Source organism: Lactuca virosa, chromosome 9 (assembly GCF_052849685.1).
Source record: "Lactuca virosa cultivar CGN04683 chromosome 9, Lactuca_virosa_CGN04683_v6, whole genome shotgun sequence".
Taxonomy (NCBI): Eukaryota; Viridiplantae; Streptophyta; class Magnoliopsida; order Asterales; family Asteraceae; genus Lactuca; species Lactuca virosa.
This window is the reverse complement of record NC_136434.1, coordinates 82,616,325-82,637,406: the sequence shown is the minus strand read 5'-3', so window position 1 is coordinate 82,637,406 and position 21,082 is coordinate 82,616,325. Positions and strand designations below refer to the sequence as shown.

Below are 21,082 nucleotides of genomic sequence, written 5' to 3'. Positions count from 1 at the left end.
ACTACTCTTTTCCCCTAATAGGCTACTGTTTCAAGGGGCCGTTTACTTTTTCGTGCCCCATTAGCCCAAAGTATATAATGAATTTTTTTTTCAGATTAGGTCATTTTCCTATTGTTTTCTTTTGTTAGACTACGTTTTTCTCTCAATGGAGCACCCGAAGAACAATCAGGTTTGTCTACTTTTCTTAAAATTTTTACCGTGTTTGTGATTAGGAGTAGGTTTTGTTTATGGGGATAAATTTTTTTTTGAAAAAAATTGAAAAAAAAAATATAAAACCGTAGGTTTCATATGAAACCTACGGTGTACAAGTGCCCAATGCACTGTTTGTGCAGTTTCGACTTGTACACCGTAGGTTTCATATGAAACCGTACGGACGTTATTTTTTTTTTTTCGTTTTTTTTTAAAATGGTATCAATAGAATAGGAATTTGATGTATTTTGTTGTGGTATAATTTTTTTAATAATAAAAAAAGGAAACCGTAGGTTTTTTAGAAACCTACGGTGTACAAGTATTTACTGCACAGTTTGTGCAGTAAACACTTGTACACCGTAGGTTTCACAAAAAAACCGTTTTTTTTTATTATTAAAAAAAATTTAATAGCCAATAAACATTTGTATCCCCTTTTATGTATCTTATGATTTTTTTTGGAAAAAAAAAATTGTAGGTTTCCTAAAATGTATGGTTTTATATATATATTTTTATTTTCAAATTTCTTAAAAAAAAATTTGTTTAAACGTATTTGTAACGATTGTATCCCCTTGTATGTATCTTATGATTCAATGTTTTGCATGTTGTTAAAAATGATGTTATTTTATATGTCTCAATTATAGCATACAATAGCAATGTAGTATCTATTTGAAGAAGTTTTTATGTGTATAATGTGTAGATACTTTGTATTATACTGTATTGATAAAATAACATTGTGTTTTGGTAATTTCAGGTTTGTTATAAAATATGTTATTGTCACACCATTTTTAAAGTACAATACTATTTTTTGTATACAAGTAGTATAGAAAAGACAAAATTTTGTGTAAAATAATTTACTTTGGTATTTTATAGAAAGTAAATAGATTATATGAAATGTTTAACTGTTTTATTGTGTGATACTCCAACACTGTTTTTTTTATAAAACCTTATTTAACTTTATTTTTTATTTATTTTGTAGCTTCTTAACAAAAAGATGACATGCAATATATCTGTGAAAGCTTCATGTCACAAGTTGCATGAAGTTTTGAGTCAGTTGAATGGGCCGGTTCGAGAGATATTTTCAAGGACTAGCTTTGGTTACCTCTTGGATCTACCGGCTCAGTTCGGAGACGGACTACTTATTCATGGCCTACTACTTCACATGCTGCATCCTACCCCTGAAAGTGATGCAGCTGAGCGTCTACATTTCATGTTTTCTAGACGTTCTTTATCATTTGGGCCGGAAGAGTTTTGTATTGTCTCGGGACTTTACATGGGCCGTTTTCCTACTTCAAGGATCGAATTTAACCATGTATAATCACGGATACGGTGATAATACATTTCGGTCCAGAGTCTTCCCGTATCGCACGGACACTACGTTACTTGTAGAAGATTTAGAGCTACTTATCTTGAACCGACGGTTCAATGAGATATCGGCTGACGATGCTGTCCGTGCGATTTTGCTATATATCCTCAATCAAGGGTTTTTGGGAAAAGAACCCAAAGACAAAGTCACGAAGGAATTTCTGTGGGTGGTGGAGAACCTGGATGAATGGAACAGGTATTTATCAATTTAATATTATAAAAAAATACTATTTTTTATATGTTTAACTAATAGTTTTGCATATAATATAGGTTCTCGTGGGGGAGTTACCTATGGAGTAAAACATACCCTAGATTGTCGGGTATGTTTAAGAAATTTGAGGATCATATGTCCAAACATCCCACAAAACCTTGTGTGTATACACTATCCGGTTTTGTTATTCCGTTGAAGGTAAAAATATAATTTTAAATTTTTTGGTTTTTATTTTTTCATAATCCCTGTTAGTTATTGCTAACTCTTATATATTAATGTATATTTATTACAAGATATGGATATGGGAGATGTTCCCACTAGCTCGGGGGAATGCTGCGTTACGACGAAACAATTTATATCCTCGTATGTTGCGGTGGTTTCACCTTAGGAGGTTAACATGGGAGAAAGTTTGCGATCTTTTCGATGTTGACCAGGACGAGGCACATCAACCGAAAAGAAAGATGATTGCTTCAGATGTCGAGTCATCTACTCCACATTACTTGACATATATTTCTAGTCTGAATCCTGAATCGCCAGAAGTCCCTTCTTCTGTACGCTACAACTTTAGAAAAGATGTAAGTAAAATACTAAAAGTAATATCTAGTATATTAAAAAAATTTCAACTATTATTGATATATAAAAAATTTATGTAGGGAGCATCTTCATCTGATCCATCCTGTGGAAACAGCCGATCTACCCAGTCCACCGGAGAAACTCATACGGTGGGAATTAATAGGAGAACAGCCCGAGAAATAATTGCAAGACTTCAAAGCTTGGAGGAAGAAATCCGAGGAATAAAATGTAAAGAGGGATTTGAAAAACGGGATGACAATAATGAATTTTTTGACGCAGCGTTTGGGGTAAAATATTTCATTTTATAAATTTACTATTAATTCTTAACGAAGGTTTCGAGGTAAAATAATTATTTGTTAAATTATTTTTCGTTTAAATGTAGGGGAATGAAGATGTGGGAGGTAGTTATCGGATGACAAGCCCGGTGAACGAACAATTCGGTAGTCCACCGAATTCAAATCGAGTAAACGAGGATGATGATGTTGGTCGTAGAAAACAAAAAAAAACCCGTGAAGGAGGTTATAATTTTATTTTTTTGTATATTAATTTTTATATTTTCTCAGAGTATATTAAATAAATTAATATGTATTTTGTAGAAGAAGAAAAAGAAGATTGTTGCCAGCAACATCGTGGATGCGGAAAATCATATACCGGTGCCTCCTGTTGCAAAACCAGGTCGTCCGGTTAGGGTATTGAAACCTTCTCAATATCTTAGCTCTCCATATGTTTCTGTAAGTTTCTTTAAAATTATATTTACTATAAATTTTTTTTTAACTATATGGATACTTATTGAATACGTGTATACTGTAGGTTCAAAATGCTCCCCGATATCGTCCGGGTGGGGTAATACGCAATGAACCACCACCCCCCGTTTCTTTTAACGATCCCCCAACACTTTTATTGGAGCCGTATGTCATTCCTGGATGTGCCCCCCTTCATTATACATGGGAAACAAACCGGCTGTTTATTTGAAACATCGATTGTACAATGAAAGAATCGAAGCAAGGTTTTGGGATCTCCTTTTTTATTCAATTGACTTGGGATATTTAGATGAAGCGGTATGAAGACATTTTTTTATATTTAAAATTTAAATAATTGATAAGGTCCGTATGTTTAAATTAGATTTAAATGCAGCATGTTGACTTATGGGGAAGGCTTTTGAATGAGCGGAGACCGAACGATGCTCGATGGACAATCATGCCATCTTCATTTTTGCTGCATTTGAGACGTTCGAGTGGGTAGGAAGTGCATTGGGACATCCGTTTGACCCGTTAGATGGATGTAAATCTTGGTTAGAAGTTGACCGTGTAATTAAACAAATATTATTGATTAATCACTTAAATTTTGATATTACACTAATTAAACGTTGTAACTAATCCCAACGGTTGTGTGGTAAAACAGGTTTATTTTCCAATTTGTATAAACCCACATCATTGGGTACTTGGGGAGTTATGGATGGACACGCTGTCGTTGAATTTGTACGACAGCTTGCGATCTTTTCGCGTCGTCACCATGATTGATTTTGTGCGGTTTGAAGATCTTGTAGACCGCATTCTTGTTGACATTGATTATTGGAATCACATGAGTTTGCCTGTTCAGAAAGCATCCATTATTGTTACGGATGTTACGGACGTGCCCCAACAGGAAGGGATGTTTGGAGAGTGCGGTGTCTTTATGCTGATGTTCATGGAGCAGCTTGTTTCTGGACGGGCGATTGGTATATCGACGACACCTGTTTTTGCGGCTACTAACTTTCGCAATAGGATGGGCATGGTATACTATGGATCAGTTGCAAAGGCGATTTTGTAGTTAGTTTGATTAGTAATTTTTTAGTAACAAATTATGTGTAATGTTTCATGTCGAAAGATAAAGTTGTATTTTGGTTTATGTTATCAAAATGTCCTGTTATTATGAAACATAAAGAAAGTATCATATCGAGAGAAAATTACATATTATATAGATTAATCATAATAAACAAGCAAATATAATACAATACATATTACATACATAAACTCATAAATAATGCATAAACTTACTAGTTGATTAATCAAGAATTATCAAATTCAAACATTTTGAAAATCATTTGGAAAATTTTCTTTTTCTTGAATCACCCAGTCGTATTTTTTTTTGTATGTTTTTGAGAATCTTTTCCATCTTAACCTCTTCTTTGTTGGCGTAGTTTGTTGCATCTTGTACCCAAACTCGTGCAGTTTTAATGTCGCGTTCTTTGTCTTGGATCGACCTCATTTTAGACCAGATATCAGCTTGTAACTTATCCAATCGTTTCCTATCTTCTTCAATGCCTTTAATCTCGTTCTTGATCTCTTCTTCTTTTATTAATAGTTGTGATCGCTTCTCTTGTGGCATCAACCACCATTTTTCTTGAGAGGTGGACATCAGTTTATGTGATTGAGGTTTATAGAATACATATAAGTCTCTATATATAATTGACAATTTAACCACTTTTTTATAGGTGTTGACTACTGTAAAATAGCTTATGACTACTATATTATGTGTTGTCACATCCTACCAAAACATTATTGTACTTTGACTACTGTCTTATAGGATTTGACTACTGTCTACTAGCCATTGACTACTATCTTATGTTTAGTCTTATCGAACAGTGAATATTTGACACATGATTGTTATTTGACTACTTTTTTATAGGTTTTGACTATTGTCTAATAGCATTTGACTATTAGTTGATTTGATTGACTACTTTTTATAGGTTATGACTACTATCTTCTAGCCGTTGACTGTTATCTTGTGTTATATTTATTGTGGATTTGTTATCAATTCAGAAATGAAAGAAACAATAACAAAAAAATTGAAGTGTGAAAATGACAGAAAGATCAGAGGAGATGAAAAGGATCTTGGCAAAATTTAATTGGTCATCAACGTCCAACAATAAGCCTCCTTTGGGGACAAGTTCCCATAACGTGTCAACCAATCCCCCTCCCAACGTTGATCCTCCTATAGTAGGAGAGAAGATGGATGAGGAAGTGAAAAAATTGTTGTTACAAAGAGAAGCTGAAGTGGATAAGGCTTTTAAAGATTATCGTCTCCAAAGAGACCTTCTAGACATCTATTGTGATGACATTGATCGTAAAAAGAATTGGATTATAAGTACCAGGCAAGAAATCCAATCTACCGAGAGTTCGATCCGTTCCAGTGAAGAAAATTTGCGAAAGCTTAAGAGTGAATTAGCACTTCGTGAGTACTATTTGGAGAAAAAAAAGGAAGTCATTGCTATGAAAAAAGAGTATCCGTATGAGTTTCCGATGTGGGAAGAAGATGAGTAGTATTTTAATAATGTTCTTGCTTGTTGTAGTAATATAAAGGTAGTATATGTCCAAGTATGTCTTTCATTTTTAATTTTAAGGTAGTATATCTGCAACTATGTTTTTTTATTAGTGGTTGGTTAGGAGCTGCAAAATCTGTAATAGCTCCTGGTTTACTTATGTTTAGTAATCTAATTATGTTAATGTCAACTTTGTTTTATCAAATACTCAACGAAATGGTTATGTCTTCTATTTTTGACTTTTTTATTTGTAAATAACATGTGTTGTATAGTCGAATGAATTAAGAATAAATATATATTACAACATGTATAGTACACAAGCAATATAGAAAGTTAAGACAACAAATTCTCATACATGGAAACACAAACCATTACAAATAAAAATATACATTAGTTTACTTATGTTTAGTAATCTAATTATGTTAATGTCAACTTTGTTTTATTAATTACTCAACGAAATGGTTATATCTGCTATTTTTGACTTTTTTATTTGTAAACAACATGTGTTGTATAGTCGAATGAATTAAGAATAAATATATATTACAACATGTATAGTACACAAGCAATATGGAAAATTAAGACAACAAATTCTCATACATGGAAACACAAACCATTACAATTAAAAACATACATTACTACATCTTACTTACTTCTACTACTTAGTGGTACATACAGCCTGCATAATCGAGATTTAGACTACAACTTATACACAACAACACCAAAAAAGAAAATCCAACTACAAAGTAACGCTATCTTCAAGTGTAGTACTTTGCTTTGAAGCTTCTTCTTTGATCGAGCTAAGTTAGCGACTATCAACGAATTATTGTCTTTCGCTTCATCCAGCCAACAAATAAACCCAGACTGTGGTGGCTGATAAATAAATATCAAAAACATTATGTGTATTCTCTAAATATTCAATCATAAATAACAATATATATATATATATATATATATATATATATATAATTAAGTGATAACGCAAATACCTCTTTAGGACAAGCGTAAAATAGCCGTCGAGGGTTGTTTGAAGTCCTTGATGTCCTTATAATACCTTGAGCCCCACAACTGCAATTTGCCATTTTCATTGGTTACTGAGATGGAATTTTTATTAGTGTGGCCAGGTAAATATCTTCATTTATATAGTGCCATTAAGCTATATATTCGGACACATGATTGTAGCTTGACTACTGTCTTATAGGTTTGGACTATTACCTTTTAGCATTTGACTATTATTTTACGTGTTGTCTTATCGAACAGTGAATTTCGGACACAGGATTGTAGGTTGACTACTGTGTTGTACGTATTGACTACTGTCCACTTGCAGTTGACTACTGGTTTATGTGTTGTCTAATCTAACTGTTAATTTCTGACACATGATTGTAGCTTGACTACTGTGTTATAGGTATTGACTACAGTCTACCACCATTTGACTAGTACTTTAGTTTTCGAATACTGCTTCGATTCTATAAAAAGGTTTTGAAATAATTTAAATCATCGTTATTGATATATTTTACAAAGGTTCCTGTTCACCGCCCTAACGTTAAACATGAGTTTCTCATACAATGACTATGAAGACAGCTTTACCAACTTGTCTGTTTACCTCCACAACATTCATCGTGCAAATCCCCACAGTTACACATACATCAAAACCGATGTTATGGATCGGTTCGAACTATGTTTTGTTGCTATTCGATGTGTGGTAATGTAGTATCGATTTTTTTATTATTTTGCTAAACCATTTTAGATTAGTCTAAAAACTAATAATTATGTTATATAAAATTTGAAATAGATCAACGCATTTATAGGATGCATGCTTCCGGTCATCTTCATAAGCAGTGTCCGTATCAGAGGAGAGTATCTTAATACAATGTTCGTAGCAGTTGCTATTGATGGAAACAACAATACTACGCCAATAGCATTTGGTGTCGGGGTGGCAAATAGTGTTAACTCCTGCACTTGGTTCCTTATGAGGTTGAAGGATGCTATCGGAGTGGGTACGGAAGTTGCGCTCATAACCAACATGGGCGATACCATTGCTTCTTGCATTGGTCAAGTATTCCCTGATGCTTACCATGGTTATTCGTCTAATAGTGTTTTGAATTATTGCCGATTAAGAATTGGTCAAAGCAGAAATTTAGACTACTTGTTCTTCCGTGTATGCAAAGCATATACCACGCAAGACTTTAAACAAACATTTTCTAAGTTAAGTCATGGTGCACAGGAAGTTCTTCACAACATCGGACATATGAAATGGGCACGGGCCTATTTCCCTAATATACGTTGGAATGTACTAAACATTAATATTCCAGAATTCCTAATGGTGTTATCGGTTAGTCAACGCAATGTACCAATAATAACGCTAATTGATGCGATTGTGCAGTACATCCAACAGACATTTGCAGAACGCTGTGTCATGGGAGGTAATATAGGAACTTTTTATAAATCAGTTAAATGTCGGTAATTTATTATCCTTTGATTTTTCAGGAATGTTGAGCACCGTATCCACACCTTACGCAGAGATGGTCCTTCAAAGGAGGATGCAAAAGTCTCGGCAATGGAAAGCAACAAAAATCCCATCTGAGATCCCGTCTATGTTACCTTCGGATATTTTCCAAGTTTTTGATTTCAAACGTACATGTGTTGTGGATCTGAATCGACACACATGTTCTTGTGGGAAATGGCGCACTCTTGGTATAGCATGTGGTCATGCTCTTGCTGCAGCACGTTATACAAACAACACGGAATTAGCCGATATGGTTCAAATATATTATCGGGGTGATGTGTTTCGAACTACATACCAGACTAGGAATGTGAATGTTGTTCCCCCTCCATCTGAATGGGAAATACCATAGCCATTGCCGGTCGTTTTAATCCCTATGTAATAGGTTGTCAGATGTTCGTTTAATAAATATAATTTCCATTGTAGATAACGCTACCTTCTAATCCCTATGTAATACCAGAGGCATTGATGGTCGCTTTAATCCCTATATAAAATCAACTCCTTCACATTATTAGACTACGGTTTCATAGTCTTTGACTACTGTTTGGCACACTGCATAATGTATAGTCTTTTCCAACAGTAGATTTTTCGCTTCAAACATTATTTCCGTGCAACGTTTCTGACCGAATTCTATTTGAAATGAAATCTCTTTATATAGGCTCGACCAAATTCATTGAAACATACCAATTCTCATAATGAGTGGATTTAATGAGATATACAAACAAAGCTTTTCCAACCTACCGATACTCTTTCATAATCTTCAAAGAACAAATCGTAACTCTTTCACAATCATTAAGAAAGACATGAGAGACAGGTTTCAATTTTGTTTTGTCGCATTAGGATGCGTGGTAACTCCTCCTCTATATTATGTTATTATTTATTTCAAGTTCACATTTGTGTAATGTTGCCATCGTTTCTTACAGATTACTACTTTTCTCACATCCATGATACCAACACTATTTGTTGCTCATGTACCCCTTATTGGGACCAACATAACAACAATGTATCTTGCTCATGCTTTGGACGGTAATCATGAACCCCTGATCATAACATTCGCTTTGGGAAGTGTTGAATGTGAAGAGGCTTGGACTTGGTTCATGAGAAGGTTGAAAGAATACTTAGGTGACACTACTGAAGTTGGTTTCATAAGCCATATGTCTGACTCGATAGACTACGCCATTATGCAAGTATACCCAGATTCCTATCATGGGTATTGTTGTAAAAATATAGCCGATAAAGTTCGGGCTTCCACAGGAAGTATCGTTGTCGAACAGTTGTTCTGGAAGACATGCAAAACTTATAGCTTGTCTGAATTTTACGTTTGTTTAAACAATTTAAAAAATGAGGTTAATGGGTATGATCTTGACTGGCTTGACAATATCCCAATGGCAAAATGGGCTCAAACCTTTTTTCCTAAAGTCCGTTTCAATGTTAAATACATTAGCATTCCGATTAGATTGAGTTGGCTTAGATCAAACACGCACGAGTTACCAATAACGATAATCATTGAACTGGTCCATCAGTCAATACAAATGGTGTACGCGCAACGAGCTGAATTTGGAGGTAATAAATAATTGTTTTCTTTCTTTTCCGTTACTCTATCCTCTTTTTAATTTTAAGTAAATTAATTACACAGGTGGAATGCATGGTCAACTTACCCCTTATGCACAACACGTGTTTGAACGGAGAATGAACCAATCTAATGGTTATGAGGTTACACATATTGGTAGTGACAAATTTGAAGTGCGTTGTAATTTAACCATACAAACGGTACAAGTTGAACGTGGTATTTGTAGTTGTGGCAAATGGCAAAAATGCGGCACACCCTGTGAACATGGTATAGCATCATTAAGCAGGCTTACAGTTGAAGAGAAACAACAATTGGTTAATTATAGGTTGACTTCTGCGGTGTATCGACATGCATTCCAAGCGGAGACGATTAATCATATTCCAATTCTTCTGCATTGGGAAATACCAACTGAGAAGATGGTCGTCGTACCACCATTTGCACGTTACTAATTACTTAGACTAATTTTATTAGTAGTTATGTTTACTAGTAATATTATGTTTATTTGTAATTCTAATTTCCTTTCAGAATTATGTTATGTTTATTAGTAATTCTAAGTTCAAATGATTTTTATGTTAAGTGTATTTGACTACTACTTTACATTTTTATCAGTAATGTTATGTTTTTTTCTGACACACGATTGTAGTTTGACTACTGTGTTATAGCTTTTGACTACTGTCTAGTCGCATTTGACTAATACTTTACCTGTTGTCTTATCCAATAGTGATTTTTGCTCTTAAACTATTAACATGCAACTAACATGGAACTTATACGTGATACACTAGAACATTCTAAAATTGAAAATGAATTCATCTGACTTCGGTGTTTGGCATTGCGAAGACGAAGACTGCTATGTTTGTTCCGATACAAACCCAATTCCTGAAGGCCCAGATTTCCCACTCCCAGATAACATGTCTGCCGACATTTTCCATGCTATGAAGGCTGCTGAAGAAGCCAACGAAAGGGACTCTGAAATTAGTCGCAAACTCAACCAACGTGCAAACGACATAGCAGATCAAGTAATTGAAAAAGAAAAATGGATTGCTGAAACTACAAAAAATATCAAGGAAGCTAAGAAGTGGATTCGAAATGCAAATACGGAGTTTCAAAAGCTTCAAGCAGAACGAGATCGTCTATTAGATGTTGTTAGAATTAGAGGGGATTTTATCGACCGTGAGCAAAACTTGTATCCCAAATAGTTTCCTAATCTGTGGAAACCAATTTAACTATGTAATAGGTGGTGAGACGTTCCTTTAACAATGTTATGTTTAATTCTAATTGTAATTTCCTTTACTTTTATGTTATGTTCAATTTTGTTGATTACAAACATAATGTATTTCAAACTTATTACAAACACATTGTCAACTATATTACAAACATAATATATTGAAAAATATATTACAAACTCAACAGCAAATATATTACATAGACAAAGACAAATATATTACAAACTCAACAGCAAATATATTACATAGACAAGGACAAATATATTACAAGCATCATTATTTAAAGGGAATAAAAATTACATCGGCAATAAAACAACCATCAAAGGGTCTGGGATTTCCCATTCAGCTGGTGGGGGAACTGGGTGAACGGTTTTGTGTCTGGTAGATGAGCTGATATACATCGGCATGGTAATATACTTGAACCAAATTAACAATGTCATGCATGTCTGAATCACGTGCTGCTGTGATGGCATGACCACATGCTATACCGAGACCGCTCCATTTTCCACATGAACAAGTATAAGCTTTAAGGTCAACAACACAAGTTGTTTTAAAATCAAACACTTCATACACATATGTCGGCATGGGAGAGGATATCTGTTGGGGGATATGTGTTGCTTGCCAACGAACAGACTTTTGCATCCTTCTTTGAACCAGCATTTCAGCATACGGTGTTAATACACCAGTCAAACTCCCTGAAAATTAAATATGGTTACAAAAGGTTGTTGTACAACCTATTTAATTCTTTTATATTTCATCCAAAAATATACCTGCAATTATACTTCGTTCAACAAAAGTATTTTGCATGTACTCACGAATTCCCTCGATAAGCGTTATTATCGGTACATTACAATGATTGCGCGATACTACTGAAAAGTATTGAGGAACTTCCATGTTGAGTACATTCGAACGGATGTTAGGGAAATAGGCTCTTGCCCATTTCGGATGACCGATATTCGTAAGCACTTCACGAGCATCAATGCTTAATCTAGAAAAATTTTATGCAAAAGTTGACAACGTGTAGGATTTTAATGTTATCCAAAACAAAGTTTCCAATGATCTCCCGGAGCCTACTCTTGTGCGTAAATAGTTTTGCACGCTGTTACAAGTGTAACCACGATAAGAATCACTGAAAACATTATCTACGCAAGAGCTAACACCATCGTACATATTGGATATGAACGATATTTCCCTACCCTCTCCGAGACATTCTTTTAAACTCATCAGGAACCAGGTAGAATTTACCACATTATTTTCAACCGCCATACCAAACGCTATAGGGAAAGTCAGATTGTTCCCATCTTTAGCAACAGCTACAAACATTGTTTTTAGGTAGTCCCCTCTAAGAGGGACGGTACCTATGTAGAGGACAGGCAAGAAACAATGCACGAATGCATGGACCTGTAATTTTTAATAGTGCACACCAATTACTTTAATGTACAAACATTATCAAATGTAAAGACACAAAACGGATTTGGAAAAGAATTATACCACCCATCCAATAGCCACAAAACAAGATTGGAAACGATCCATCAAATCCGCTTTGATGTGAGTGTGAGTATGCGGGTTGGTTCGCCTTAGGTTATGAAGGTAAACAGGCAAGTTGTTGAAGCTTTCTTCATGGTCAGTGTCGGAGAAACTCATTTCGAAACAATTGTAAGAGACAATTAGCAATTACTTAGTGTGCGTAAGGTTGTGCGGGTTAGGGGCTTTGCACATGCGGACACATAAATAAGTAGGAGCTGCAAAGGCAAGGTCAATAATGTATTGTCTTTTCGAACAATATATTTGTCGTTTCAAACAGTATCTCCATGTAAGGTATCTGACAATCGGACTACTCTTTGACATTATATGACTACGGTTTCATAGACTTTGACTACTACTTTGTAGCCTGCATAATGTATTGTCTTTTCGAACAGTATATTTGTCGTTTCAAACAGTATCTACGTGTAAGGTATCTAACAATCGGACTACTCTTTGACATTATATGACTACAGTTTCATAGAGTTTGACTACTACTTTGTAGCCTGCATAATGTATTGTCTTTTCGAACAGTATATTTGTCATTTCAAACAGTATCTCCGTGTAAGGTATCTGACAATCGGACTACTCATTGACATTATATGATTACGGTTTCATAGACTTTGACTACTACTTTGTAGCCTGCATAATGTATTGTCTTTTCGAACAGTATATTTGTCATTTCAAACAGTATCTATGTGTAAGGTATCTGACAATCGGACTACTCTTTCACATTATATGACTACGGTTTCATAGATTTTGACTACTACTTTGTAGCCTGCATAATGTATTGTCTTTTCGAACAATATATTTGTCGTTTCAAACAGTATCTCCGTGTAAGGTATCTGACAATCGGACTACTCTTTGACATTATTTGACTACGGTTTCATAATGTAGTTTCAAACAGTACTTATGGGAATCCACCTAATTGTATGTTATTCTTTTTTCTTATTTAAGTACTCCTATAACATTATAACAAACTAACAAAAAACATAAAAAAATGGCCTCCAATCAACCAACTTCTTCCAACGCAGTTGCTCCGTCCAATACTCCACATCCATGGACGATAAGAGAGGTAATGGTGGTAACACGTTGTTGGATGAACATTTACGATGATGTAACCATGGTTAACCCTGATTGCTTAGAAGGTGATGAATGGACCCGCATAACAGCCATGTTTAACCTCTCGTTGGGAGAAGGTAAACACCGAACACAAGAAGATATTTTTGGTAAGTGGATGGATTTAAAGGAAAAAATCACATGGTTTAATCGATGGTATCATCATCTTAAAAACAGGTATCGTTATCCAAACAACGACAAAGATCTTTTAGAAATGGTTAAAGATCATTACATTTTGGAGCACGAGGGAAGTGACTTCGAGTATGAGGATGCATGGATCCTACTTAAAAATAACAAATGTTTCATGTAGAAGGCTCTTTTATGTGAAATGTCTTATGTAATGTTTCGTAAGGGTGTATCTCGATTTCTATAATGTTTTATGTTTGTGTTTTATTTTTCATGGAATAAAGGAGTTAATAAGTGGAGTACTAGATTTAATTAATAATCTCAGAAGTGCTTTTTAATACAAGCAATACAAATTACAAATACAGGAATTCATTGCTTTCCTACATTAATCTAAGGACAATTCAAATCAAATGTACTATTGAAATCAAAAGTAGGGTACACGCTTTCGTTCTGTGACCCGCTCCCGGATGCAAACTCATCAGTCATTATGCCCTTTTGTGTAGATTCTTTCCTCCCCCCAGATCCGCTCCCCGATCCCCTACCCGTACAATCGTTCCTAGTGTGTCCAAATTGACCGCATGTAGAACATTCTTGTCGTATGGGACGCTCACCTTGCGACGGAATACGTCCAGTGTTTCTTGGCCTACCCGGCTGACGTCTCTCCATTATGGGTGGCTTCACCGTCATCACATCATCGGGGATCTCCCACTTAGATGGACTTGGTAAGGGGTTCACAGACTCCTCGTAAGTTTTCCTCAATGTTTCTGTAAAGTAAGCTTTTAAAGTGAATTCCGAACAATCTTCGTAACGGTTCATTGTCAGCACTTTTATAACATGGCCACAAGGTAAGCCATCTATTTGCCACCGCCTACATGTACAGGTTCTTTGTTGGAAATCAACAATGACACTTTTGTGGTTAGAGCTTTTCACTTCAAATATGCTATTTGAGATAGGGTACACCATCCAATTATTACAAGCATTCTTATTTGCTTGTATAATCGTTTCAGCCCATTGGGTGAGTGTTGTTTTAGTTTCAGCTAAAAAAATAGACATATTTTTTCATAAAATAATTACTACACGAGTTAAGAAAATACTCAATATTACGTTTCTGAAAACTCCATTGTTGCATTGTTGCACGAAAATACTCAATCAACATCAATATTGGCATATTTCTTACAAATCGTGACATTGAATTTATCGACTCCGCACTATTTGATGTCATAAGAAAATACCGATTCCCAGGAAAATGTGCCCTGGCCCATCTTTCTGGATTGATGTTTTGTAGGTATTCCCATACACGAATATTTACATTTTTTATTTTTTTCATCCCATTATCGAATTTTTTAATGGTATAGGCTTTGCATGTCTCCCAAAATAATGCGTGCATTGTATCGCTGCTTCCAAATTTTGCTGAAATGTTGAAATACAAATGGATACTACATATTCCATGATATGCGCGAGGAAATATATTTGCAATTGACGTCGCTATGGATGGAGCCCTATCAGATATGATTGTAAGGTCTTCCAAGTTGCCTATACATTCACGTAGCTTTCGAAGGAACCAGGACCACGTCTCAGTACTTTCACTTTTGCAAATGGCATAAGCAACAGGCATGATTTGGTTTTGACCGTCCATTGTCACTGCGAGCAACATCGTGCCTTTGAATTCACCCTTTAGGTGACCACCATCAATTATTAGGGCCGGCCTACAATATTTTATGAACGCTCGTACCTACAATTATTTTTCATTGCATTAACAAATACCAATTAGGATTCATATGTTATATTTGTTATAAAAATTAACACTGCTTACCGAGCAACCCAACGCGATAAACACGAACTCAAACCGATCATCATCGTCTACTCTTATCTGAGTAACAGTTCCTGGATTGTGCTTGACCAAGTTGTGCAGATACACTGGTAGTTTGGTGAATGAATCCTCTTTGGTACCTCTTAACATCAACAACGCATACTGTTTTGCACGCCATGCCTGTTGGTATGAGATATTGATTGGAAATTTCGAATTGATGTCCCTAACAATTTCATTGCCCCGATAAACTCTATTATAGTCTCCGGCCAATACTTCAGCGATAAAGTGGCCGAGTACCTTTTTCTTTGATTGTCGATGATTAGACTCCAAATTTGTCGCACAACATGTTTGTTGGTCAACAACTTTTGTGACTTGGAAAGCAGTAGTCGATTGGATTCCCCTTGCCCTAACCATCCATGAACAATTTTTAACCAAACAAACAACCTCGAACCTTCCTTTGCTCGATCTGGTAGTATTATACTGCTTACCTTGTTCCATGCATTGTCTTCCGATTGCAAGCTTGAGCAACTCTTTGTCATAAAAAATGTCTAAAACCTTAATCTCTTCACTTATATCCACCCTCTGACATGGAATGTTCACATCAGTGTTTACAGGACACGAAGGCAAAGGGGCATACCATGAAACATGGTATCTGAATAAATAAGCTTAGATTCGTCATCTAATTCTTCTCCGTTAGAATCACTATCTAGGCCGGATATATCCAACTTGTCACAATCCGCAAACTCGCCATATCCTTTTAGTTCACCATCATGGAAAAACGAAACTTCCTGTTTTCCAGATTCATTACCAACCTTATTCACCACGACTACTGCTTTTTTTTGTCAAATGAATCATTTACACCAACATCATTAACATATGCACCAACATCATTATCACCAATATGCTTATAATTCTCCGGTGTAACATACATATCGGTTATGGCACTACATTTACATTTTCAGCAACACTATGATATTGACTTTTACTTGGACTTTTAAAATTACCTATTGGGTTGTTGCTCCCTTTTCCACTTGATAAATTTGCTGCAGATGCCTTTCCTCTATCATCCATTTCGTTCGGCCAAACGCCTTCTTCAACCACCACATACACATACACATATTTATCTCCAACGCCATTTATTACCTTCATCAGCTTTCTAATATCACGATCATCAACAATACCACAATAATAGAGTTGTTCTGGATGTTGATAGGCCAAACTAACTTTTGATTCTTCGGGAAGACCCATCTTGCACTTGACCAACTGAACAAATTCGGTGAACGTTGTGTTTTCGTAAAATTCAACACCTAAATAAAACATTCTCGGATTGTATCCCAGTGGCCAAACATATGATAATTGGGAATTAACAAACTCCCATCTTCCATCCGTAATGAGCAATACAAAATACTCGTTACAACTCATTATCTTAATTTTGAGGATAAAGAAGCTAGAGAGAATAAACTTTCCAAAAATATAAAATACTTAATATATATAAGATAGCTTGAAAACAGTAGTCAACTCTGACGAAAAAGTAGTCAAGTTTAACAAAAAAGTAGTCAAATTTAGCAACAAAGTAGTCAACTTTACCCAAAAAGTAGTCTACTCTTTTCGTCAGAGTTGACTACTGTTAAAATTAAAACAAAATAATTCAAACCAAATAATTGTTAAAATTTAAACAAAATAATTGTTAAAGTTATTGTAGATATTATAAACACTCTTTTTTATACTCTATATTACAAAAATAATAATAATAAAAAAAATTTAAAAATAAAAAATAAAAAATAAAAAATTAAAACCGTAGTTTTTTGGCCAAAATAGTAGATAAAACCCCTCCAAAAAAAAACGGTAGCTTTTTTTGCGAAAACCGTAGCCTACGGTTTGGGAAACCGTAGGTTTTAAAAAACCTACGGTTTTGAATGACAAAAATAATAAAAAAAAAATGTATACAAAACGCGAAACAGTAGACGAAATGGCGAAACAGTAGGCGAATCTCGAAACCTACGGTTTCGTGGGCTATTTTTGGCCATTTGCTAAATTTTGGCTAAAAATTGTTAATTACCCCCTTAATTTGGCTAGATTAGTAATTACCCCAAAAATATAAGATAACTAATTTATAACCGGTGGGTAGGGGTGGTCAAAAATATCCGCATCCGAACATCCGATCCGAAAAATCCAAAAATCCGATCCGAAAATACCCGAAAAACCGGATATCCGAAAATTCGGATACCCGAAATTCGGATATCCGGTTTTTCGGATTCGGATACGGATATTAAAATGTGAAAATTTCGGATATTTCGGATATCCGAAATCCGAAATATATAATATAAAAAATTATTAAAAATAGTTTTAATGCATTGGGTTTTTTCATTTGAAATTCAAAAAGACAAATTATTAACATTTTTACTTGGTACGCAAAGTGAGGATGGTATAAATGTTACCTTTTTTAGGTTGATTTTAGTAATTTGAGTTTGATTTCTCAAGATCTTCAGGTATCATGAGGTAACTTGCATTTAACCGGACCAAATGAAGTCTTATTATACCTAACAAATGCATGAAAACGTTCTTGTTCTTGGAGGGTTTATTTTCTTTATTTAAAACTAATGAAATTCGGATATCCGGTTTAATATCCGAATCCGTATCCGAAATTTCGGATATCCGAATTTCGGATATCCAAAATTTCGGATACGGATTCGGATATCAAAAATCAACTATTCGAATTTTCGGATATCCGAAATTCGGATATCCGAATTTTCGGATATCCGGTTTTGAACACTCCTACCGGTGGGAATCACATTTATAAAATTAATTAAACTATTATAATAAAAATTTATAATTATTAATAAATTATTTTAAATAAAGAGAAAATTATAAATATAACCAAAATAGTTAATTACTTTGTAAAAATAACCAAAAAAATCCAAATTACAAAAATAGCCATCAAAATCGCAGATGGATTAAGCCCATCTGCGATTTCATCAAGCCATCTGCGAACGTACAAGTCGCTAAAGCACATCCGTGCTTTAGCGACTTATACGTTCGCAGATGATTTTTTTAATTTTATTTTTTATTTTTTTATGGTATAAATAGGGGGTACAAGTGACTAAAATCGCAGATGAACTAAGTTCATCTGCGATTTCCTCTCAGTTCATCTGCGATTTCGTTTTTTTTTTATTTTTATTTAATTTTTAACTACGAAATTGATAGAATTAGACTATGAAACAACCATATTATATATAAATTTTTGCAAAAAAGTATCACTTTTGTTGTAATTTCTTTGAAAATTTTGTTTAAAATCTTTTTAATAAAATGAATTAATATTTGTTTTGTCAAATCGTCCATAGTGCTTCCAGAGAGAGAGAGAGTTCTTCAACGAAAAGTGTGAAAAATGAAACAAACAAAAAAATTTACGTTTTTATACCTGCGAAAAAGGTGAAATCGCAGATGGAATGTGAAATAGCAGATGGACTAGTCCATCTGCGAACGTACAAGTCACTAAAGCATGGATGTGCTTTAGCGACTTGTACGTTCGCATATGGCTTTGTCAAATCGCAGATGGACTTAGTCCATCTGCGATTTTGCAGGCTATTTTTGTAATTGATTTTTTTTTTGGCTATTTTCTACAAAGTAATTATCGGTTTTGGTTATATCTGTAATTTTCTCTTAAATAAATCATTTTAAATAAATTATTAATTAAGAGATATATTAAAATTTTAAAGTTATTATAACTTCAAATTTAACATATAATTAGAACATGTAAATTTGAATTTTGAAATGAGTTGATTAATATATCTACTCGATACATCCATAATATTAATGAGAAGTTGTATTAGAGTGACACTTGGCAAAAGGAAATTAAAACTGTTCATTTATTAGAATAAGGATTATAGAATTAAAATAAAAACATGAGTAAATTACAGTTTTTGTCCATGTGGTTTACATAAATATGTACTTTTAGTCTAATTTTTGAATTTTTTGAATTTTTATATGACCTGTCCCTATGGTTTCCAAAAGTTGTATCGGTGGTCCTAAGACCATTCGTCTAAGATGCTCCGTTATTAAATTACCCTTTTATTTGTCATTTTTATATTTTTCTTATTTCGATCTTAATAATTAATTGAAAGAAGCACCAATCACCACTATAGACCACTATAGACCGTAACCATCACTAATACTAACATCATCACATCACCCCCACCACCACTACCTACAGTTTCCAGAAACCAACCAACTCTATCACCAATACCAACAACACCATATCACATCACTAACACCAATTACCACCAACGACACCACTATTACAATCATTATCACCGATCACGATCACCATTATCGATCACCACCAACCCAACCACTAACCACCACCATCAGTATCTTTATCTTCGACGAGTGCAACTACAACTTATCTCTAACCACTGTAACTCCAACAATGAATTTTAAAGACTACACCCTTCCCTAATTTCCCGTTGTTATAGAAAACAAACAACAACATCATCAATGCCATTAATTTCATCTGCTTTAATTTTTATGACATCTTGATGTATATCAACTTTGGAAACTCGTATGCAATAAAGGTGGTGGTTGGGGGGGGGGAGGCAATGTGACACAAAGGAGGTAAAATGACATTAAGAGATAATGGTGACCTTGTTGTGTAGTCATGTATCTAACAAGACCGTCGGTATTCATGGAGACGTCGGCAATGAAGGTGCCAAGACCCGAAAAATAGAGTTGGAAAGGGGGGAAGATGCAACAGAGAGAATAGTGGCCTCATTTGTAGTCGGATGTCCGACGAGATCGTTGATCTTGGTAGTGATGTCGGCAATGGAGATTTAAAGAGTGTGAGAGCATAGAAGTATGGTCCATGATGGGCCCAACTCCTTTTAGGGCTTTTTTAGTTTTTGTGACAAAAATGGTCCCTTAAGTTATAAGAAATTAACAAATTTAGCCCACTTAGTTTATAGTTTTAATATGGACTGAGGAAAATCTGGTCATTTATGCCCAGTTAACGGACACCCATTCATGGTGACAACCTCACAAGCCAACGATACAAGATTTGGAAACCATAAAGACGATCCATCTTAAAAGTTCAAAAGTTGGACTAATAGGTGTGTAAACCATAAGGATAACAATGTACAACATTAAACCACTGGTCTTTATGGTTTTAAAATTTTGTATGTTTGGTCCTTTTGACTATTTTTATTAAACTCATATGTTAAGTCTGACTAAAATGATCAAAATACCCTTTTGTTTTATCTTAATGTTATTTATCATTTACTAAACTATAAAGACCCAATATGTAAACGGAAAAAATAAATAAATAAAGGCCTTAAGTCCTTATACTTGATCTTCTCTCCGTATTATTCACTCATCCTTTCTCATACTCTCCACATTCATCATCATTGTCAACCATCAACCTCTGTCACCCATATTTCTTCTACCCCACCTTCTCCCACCGGCTGAAATCATTACCGACCTTTGACAAGTTAATAATGATTGACCGAACAATGGAACACAATCCCATAAATATAGAGGTCCAAACAATTGTATGATTTTATTACTTCTTACTGGAGGCATGGAAAT

At 34.6% G+C, this 21,082-nt stretch overlaps 2 protein-coding genes across 2 annotated transcripts; both read right to left on the bottom strand.

Moving 5' to 3' along the window:
• Window positions 1-11,271: 11,271 nt before the first annotated feature.
• LOC145139440 (uncharacterized) lies at window positions 11,272-12,573 on the bottom strand. The gene is made up of 5 exons (XM_079073261.1): window positions 12,421-12,573; window positions 12,175-12,330; window positions 12,004-12,071; window positions 11,700-11,917; window positions 11,272-11,624 (listed from the first exon to the last, which is right to left on the bottom strand). The coding sequence occupies exons 1-5, from the start codon at window positions 12,571-12,573 to the stop codon at window positions 11,272-11,274; spliced, it is 948 nt and encodes a 315-aa protein (XP_078929387.1).
• Window positions 12,574-14,085: 1,512 nt separating this feature from the next.
• LOC145139439 (uncharacterized) lies at window positions 14,086-16,753 on the bottom strand. The gene is made up of 6 exons (XM_079073260.1): window positions 16,510-16,753; window positions 16,143-16,337; window positions 15,803-16,035; window positions 15,509-15,685; window positions 14,800-15,427; window positions 14,086-14,732 (listed from the first exon to the last, which is right to left on the bottom strand). Exons 1-6 carry the CDS (start codon window positions 16,751-16,753, stop codon window positions 14,086-14,088), a joined length of 2,124 nt encoding a protein of 707 aa, XP_078929386.1.
• Window positions 16,754-21,082: the final 4,329 nt, after the last annotated feature.